General features: G+C 39.1%; 1 protein-coding gene across 1 annotated transcript; it reads left to right on the forward strand.

Moving 5' to 3' along the window:
- The first annotated feature begins 276 nt into the window (after positions 1-276).
- grem2a (gremlin 2, DAN family BMP antagonist a) lies at positions 277-7,562 on the forward strand. The gene is made up of 2 exons (XM_077730254.1): positions 277-619; positions 6,120-7,562. The coding sequence occupies exon 2, from the start codon at positions 6,121-6,123 to the stop codon at positions 6,676-6,678; it is 558 nt and encodes a 185-aa protein (XP_077586380.1). The 5' UTR covers positions 277-619; position 6,120; the 3' UTR covers positions 6,679-7,562.
- Positions 7,563-7,645: the final 83 nt, after the last annotated feature.

Raw genomic sequence — 7,645 nt, forward strand, 5'->3', positions numbered from 1 at the left:
ACATCACTAAACATGCTTTTTTTGCTAATTACCCTATGCAATAAGTTCATTTAACATTGCATAGAGTCTATGCAAAAAGGCGGCCGACAAAATCTCCCAAAATTCAGATAAAAACAAGGGTAAGAAAATGACAAAGGGATGAAAAGCCAAGACATTTCCAAGAATCACACACACACGCTCCCACAAATAATAGAAGTGAAGGCAGCATGAATCACACAAACAGCACGACCAATAGGAACAAAAGCCTCCCATTCTTGAGGAGGGAAGGGGCTGCTGGTGATTCAAAGTCACTCCAAAGCCTTTTACACTCACTGGATCTCACAATCTCACTCCACTCCAAAAGCCGAGAGTCCAAAATTCCGAGAGATAAGACCCGACACGGCTTGGTAACGGGGGAAAAAAAAAAAAAGAGTCTTGGGGACAGTAATGACTGACAGCTCATCGATTGCAATATTTTGATTGACGGAAGAAGAGGAAAGAGAGAAGAGGAGCCACGGGGATACTTATGGACTTTGTTGTCATGGAAACAAGAGCCTGGCAGCGGACGCAAGGACCGCCGAAGGTGGAATGACCTGCCCGGACGGACCGCATCCGAGACAAGTCCCTGTCACATTGAGAGGTATTTTAGAACAATAAAGGCTATTTGGCACTTGAATGCAACACAACCAAAAACACACACACAGTAAGGAAACCATTTAAAAAAAGGCTAAATTAATAGAAAAGTTTTTGGATAATTAGTCATATTTGAGAATGGAAGAATACACAATGAAGAGGAAAATAACACGATAATTAAATTTAAAAAACTACAATAAAAAACAAGGTAAATAACAAGAAAAAGGAGTAAAAGTCCTATTTTTGGAGAACAAAAAGTATTAAAAAAAAACCCAAATAAGAATAAATAGTAAAAGTCCTATTTTTGGAGAACCAAAAGCATATATTTTAAATTAAATAAAAAACAAAAAGAGTATAAGGCCTACTTTTGGAAAACAAAAAATATAATTTAAAAAAATTAATTAAATTAAAAAACAAGATTACTAACAAGAATAAGGAGTAAAAGTTCTATTTTTGGGAGAACAAATAGCATAAAAATGTAAAAAATAAAACATAAGATAAATTACAAGAATAAGCAGTAAAAGTCCTATTTTTTTGGAGAAAAACCTGCATTAAAATTTGACAAATAAAATAAAAAACAAGATAAATAACAAGAAGAAGAAGTAAAAGTCCTATTTTTGTGGGGAATAAGCCTAGAAGGTGGTTAGAGAGAAATTACATTATAGTAGGATGGCATTCCTCTACTTTAAAATAAATTATAACAATTTTAGAGGTTGACCTGAACCCCAAAGTCAGTGTTTCACAGTCCAACTTCCCCAATATCAAATTGACCCGAGAATAAGTTTCAATACTTCCATAAATGATTAAATACTTCCCACAAACTTGGACCTGATATCCCAAAATGTCCAAATGAATCAAGTCGACAATGACGAATTATCTCCATTAATAAAATGACATAAAAATGGAATCAAACCAAGGGGAGGATAATTAACATTTGCGGCTTTTGGCCAAACGCCAACATAAACAAGCTCTTCAAAAGCATTGTTAAAGCTGTCACTGAATGATTTGGGTCTCGATTGAACGCAAGAACTCTCTCTAATTGGCCCTCTTTCACTTGTAAAGTGTTCCATTTTGGCTGTCGGTGAGGGGGGGGGCAAGGCGTTTACAGGGGGGGGGGGGGGTGCTCAATATCTGCGAGTCATTATCAAGATGGATTGTGGTGACAAACAGGCTGCCCAAACTGCCTGAAGCAACCTCCTAGCATTTGACACATTGACACAACGGAGAAACTTTGGCTCCTCCTACTAATTTTGGGTGGAAAAAAAAACAAAAAACAGCTATCCATCTCCACCCAAACTGTGAACGAATGAAGTTTGGGAAAAATCTATGAGACGCCCAAATGATGGTTTGTTTTGATCGTCCTTATTTGAAATTAACGGAAAATACATTTAGAATCAGAATGGGAGTGGGGAAGTGAAAAATAGGTTTTCTATAATTAAATATATTTAATTTATGTTTGAGATGGAGTAATGATGGAGAGATGAGATTTATATTAATTTATAAATGGATTAAAAGAACTGGATTAAAAGCCTTGAATATTCAATTTTTATAGATCTAAAACAATGTTTATTTTAGATTTTTTATATTTTTTTTTAGATTTTACAAAATTATTTTTGAACTAAAAACAGAAAAAAATGTTTAAAAAAATACAATTATTGATTTAAAAGGAGGAAAATCAGGAAATTTAATATACATCTATAGTCCTTTTAATTTGATCCTAAAACAGAAAATCACATGATTTACTTTCCCGGGCCTCACAAAATGATGGGGCGGGCCAGATTAGGCCCGCGGGCCGCCACTTTGACACCTGTGCATTAAGAGTAAAGCGATGCCATCTCAAGTGGCGACATGGAAAATAAAATACAGCAAAGCCTAATGGTTGTTCCCTCCTTGGTATTTGGTTCTGGTATTTGTAATTTCATTAGGAGGCCCAAATTCTGGAAGCAAGGTCTACTGCCACACTTCAGTGAAGCATGTCCACCCCCCCCCCCCCCCCCAAAAGTATTTGTGGTTTGACTGCAGTCACAGAGATGTTTACGTGGGCGATATTAGCAGATGGAGAGATCTGTTTTGCTTGTTATTTTTGATTTTTTTTCCCTCTACACCGCAGTCTCCTTCCGTCGGCGGGACCCTGGACTGATTAGTGCGAACGTCAGACGGCGGGGGTGACAGAGTAAGGAACGTCGTGTATAGGGGGGGAATTTAGCTTTCCGAAAACCACACTTGAGAGGAGAAACCCCAAACCTCAACATCTTTTTTGTCCCGCCTTCTTACCATCTCCTGACTCTGACCACTAACCGCCCCACCTCAGAAACCCCCTTCTTTTTTTTCCAAAAACCTCAAATTGTCCCACCGCGGGATGGATGGATGGATGGAGGGAGAGTTTGTCGGGATTGGCACTATCAGGCGGAGACAGGAAAACCTGGGTTGCAGACTAAGGGCCATCTGTCATGTCCTCAGCAGGCAGTCAATTGGATCATCGCAGTTAGAGTTTTTCATCGCTTTTTGGGGAGTTTGACTCACCAGAGTTGGGAGGAAGGGGGGGTCACAGCAGTCTAAGGAAGAAGCCTCATTTAGGGTACTTTAGCTAAAGTCGGTTTGCTCCTGGTTTCCTTCAAGTAGTCCAAAAACCTTGGTTTTTCCAATACCTGGATGATCAGTATATGTGGATGATGAGTGACATATAAGCAGAAGGTGTTTTTTTTTTATAACAGTGATGTGATTAGGACTTATTTTCAGATTTTTCAGGGTACTCGGACGTTTGGTCGCCAGTCTTTTGGTCGCTGGTCTTTTGGTCGCCGGTCAAATGGTGACAGATTTTACTGTTGAAACCAGCTCTGAAAATTATATTCATGAGAGAGAGTTTAATATCTAAGTACTGTTTAATATCCAAGTACTGTTTAATATCCAAGTACTGTTTAATATCCAAGTACTGTTTAATATCCAAGTACTGTTTAATGTCCAAGTACTGTTTAATATCCAAGTGCTGTTTAATATCCAAGTACTGTTTAATATCCAAGTACTGTTTAATATCCAAGTACTGTTAGATATCCAAGTACTGTTGAAAACAGTAGATATTTAGATATTAAACTCTCTCTCATGAATATATTTTTGAGAGCTGATTTTTACCAGTAAACTCTGTCACCATTTGACCGGCGACCAAACGTCCGGTCACGATGGTTGATTAGTATTCCGGACTAGTCACGACTAGAACAGTTGCAGTTCCTGTGTTCTCACCCTCTTGTTACTACGACAGTGAATTTCCCAAATACGGGATTAATACTTATCTAATCTAATCTAAAATATCCCTGGAAAACACTGTAGCTCACTTTGTTGTAAATCTCTAAATCCTTTGCACTACTCTATCCTTTCGGCTCCTGGTACTTTGATTGTCCTTCCATGTACTCGTTACACTCGGTGCTCATTCCGGACTTATTGCTTAGGTTAGCAACGGATCTGTTTCCGCAAAACCGAGCAGCAGTCTCCAGGGACGGGAAGAAAAAAAAAACGGGTGCCTTGCCAATTCCTTTCCAAGCCAGAAAAGTATCAACCACGTCCGGGGACGGGAGGCAGGGTTACAGTGACGACACGGTAGCTCGCAAAGGGCTTTTCATTGCCTGTTTGGCAAGCGGCACATAAGCACTGCACATCATCATTGAGTCCAACCTCTCAGGAGAGAAAGAGTTTAATTAAGCTCTCAATTAAATCGAGGCAATACTTTTCTGCTCCATGTGGTGCCATTGCTGACAGCGTCAAGTGTTTAGGGATTGCCTCAAAAGTCAACACCACACTTTTTTGCCTAATAGTCAACTAGAAATAAATATTTAGATTGTTGTATTGTTAAAATCTTGTTTGGGAGAATTTAGTCTAGGGGTGGGCAAATTTTTTGGTCAGCAGAAGATACGATTACATATAAAAAAGTGCATCCGTTAACAGTACATATGAAATATAAAGAGAAAAAAAGGACTAAAGTATTAATATACTCATCACTCATTATTAAAGTAAAAAGTATAAAGTACAAAGTCAAGTCAAAATGTATTAAGAAATATTAAAATGTCATTTAAAAAAAGATAGAGGGTCTGTAAAACACTTAAAACAAATAAGAGTGGACAGAGCTACTGACATTGGCTTCTGTGTGACGGCCATTTTGGGGGAAAAAATTTAAAAAATTCTTTGGACAACGTCAGCGGGCCGGATTAAAAAACCTAGCGGGCCAAATGTGGCCCACGGGCCGTAGTTTGCCCATGTCTGGTCCATAATTTTGCCTTTGTATGAATAACCTTGATAAAATATTTCTCAGGTCAGCATGGAAAAATGGCTGTCGAGATTAGAGAGTCAATTTATGGCAAAACATGGCTGCCACGGCGCCAAGATCGCTATTGCCACAAAAGGAGTCAAAAGCCCAAAGCGGATTAGATCCAAGTCATTTGTTCCGGGGGTGAGTGGCAGGTCGAAGACGTAGCAAAAGTGTATGCGGAATGGCAGCAGCGTGAAATGTCCTGGAGGCATTTTGGTTCTCTGTCAGTTCTTTTTGGGAGACATCTGCTCAAAAGATGCTTGAGTGATGGTCAAAAATGTGCTGGCGCCAAAACACTGACGGCATGCATGCTGGCAGCCTCCAGATTAATTCTCCTTTTATGACGTGAGGACGATACAGAAGACAATTGGAAAGAACACGGGTCATTCCCAGTTCACTCTTAAAACAATAGTATACCAGCAAAAACACCCACAAATTTAACTCCACCCTAAATGCCATGGCATTGATAGAAAAACATGTTATACTACAAGTACTAAATCCTATTTTGCGCATTTACACTTATGTACTGAATCTCAAATTGAACCGCTATATAAATATTACATGGAATTTTGTGGTAATGGGATTGAGTTAGAATGGTCAATTTATCCCACAATCTCGGTTTTATCCCAAAAAACATTGGAACGTTATTTTTATGGATTCTTTCATGTGTCAGTAAAGGAAGTACAGTAACCCCTCAAATATCACGGTTAATGTAGACTGGACATGTCCGCGATAAACAAAAAAAAAAACGCAAAGTAGGATTAAATCCATTATAACTACCAAAAAACATGTTTTTGCGCCTATCCAGTAATACAACCACATTTATCAAAGTGTCTATTTAGCAAATATCACAGCTATAAGCATGTCAAAAAACTATCTAAACAGAAGTACAGGATATATTTAAAAATATAACTACTTTAAATACTGTACTCACAGTGAAAATAGTTCCTCTCCACTTGATAGAAATCCAAAAAACAGGTAAGTGGTAGTTTTAGTCCAAGTCCTCTGTCTCATAGGTGCATTATCCAGCTTTTTGGGGGAAAAAATATCAACAAAAATCAATAAATGGCTTTTCCAACATCATTACAAAAAACAAAAACAAATTCCCAACTATCAAATTCCTACTACACATCACTAATACCCCAAAATACCCCAAAACAATCTAGCCAAGCCCTGAATTCTAACATACATTTGCCTATTTCCACTCTAGAATGCAGTGGAGAATAACCATGGCGGTCATCTTGGCCGGAGCGCTCTGCGTATCATCCGAAAGCAAAAAGCCCGGCCCCCAGAGTTCCATCCCTTCGCCATACAAAAACAAAGGCAACCCATCCTCCGAGCGCCAACGTCGGCTCCCGCACCCCAAACCCGAGGTGCTCTCCTCCAGCCGCGAGGCCCTAGTGGTAACCGAGCGCCGTTACCTCCGCCGGGACTGGTGCAAGACCCAACCCCTTCGCCAGACCGTCAGCGAGGAGGGTTGCCTGAGCCGTACGGTGGTCAATCGCTTCTGCTACGGTCAATGTAACTCCTTCTACATCCCCCGACACTTGGGGCCCGGCGGCCAGAACCGAGGACAGGGTAGAAAGGGTCCCAACAAGGCCCAGGAACCCTTCCAGTCCTGTTCATTTTGTAGGCCACATCGCGTTACACAGTTGACGGTACAGCTGGATTGCCCACATCTACAGCCCCCGTTCCGCCATCGCAAAGTTCAACGGGTCAAGCAGTGTCGCTGTATGTCCGTGGACGTGAGCGGTCGCGGGAAGTTGTGAAGAACGAGGGATAAACTGACAAACTGGGACGAGAATCAGATATGGACACTGAAATGAACTTAAAGTGAGAAGACTACAGTACTTAATGTGTGGGTATGGACTTGATTTTTTGGAGAAATTAATGGAGAAAGGAGTCCAAAATACAGATATCCTTGACCCAAACTGTGAAAAGGACTTTTTCTGTAGGAGATAATCGGGAGAACTACTTTTATTTTTAATCTTTGGGCTTATTATGAATCTTTTTTGATCCATTAAACAAAGTCATTTTTTTAGCAGTGTTTTAGGGTCAAGTGTGTCGAGGGAAATTGCAAGAAGTTATACAATGTAATATTCAGAAAGACAAATCAATAATGAGATTAAAATCGAACTATTAGAAGGTTAAAATTGAAACATGATAATCGTTAAGTTATAGATTTTTGGCATGACAAGACTCAAATTGAAACAGTCATTTTGTCGCTTATTTTTCTTTAACATGAACATTTGGTTTTAAGTTTGTGTGAACACAACATTTTTTTGCGTAATAGTGGGAGATTAAAGTCATATTTGGAGAAAAGTTATAAAATTATGAAATTAAAAACATGACATCACTTACTTTTTTATTACACGAAGTTGTCTGGGGTCCTTAAACACCAACTTTTGTGAAAAATTACATTTTGGAGGTTTATGTGATTCCAATCCAGTCCAATCTACTTTGAAAAATAATACAAAAATATGTAAACTGCTAAAAAAATGTTCTTACCAGAAGGAGGTATGGACCCGTACGCCGAAGAATTTGCGACAAATATGGTCGACACGCATATTTGGTCCACTTTATGATACTCTGCATTGACATTGTTAAAAAAAAATCAGTGTAATAAAAAAGAAATTGCCAAGAAACCCCCAAATTGACAAACGTACATTATTTTTTTGCACAAAAACCTTAAAATTTCATGTGACAACAGGCTGTACTGCTGCATATGCAATGCAA

This window comes from Stigmatopora nigra, chromosome 12, assembly GCF_051989575.1.
Source record: "Stigmatopora nigra isolate UIUO_SnigA chromosome 12, RoL_Snig_1.1, whole genome shotgun sequence".
Classification (NCBI taxonomy): Eukaryota; Metazoa; Chordata; class Actinopteri; order Syngnathiformes; family Syngnathidae; genus Stigmatopora; species Stigmatopora nigra.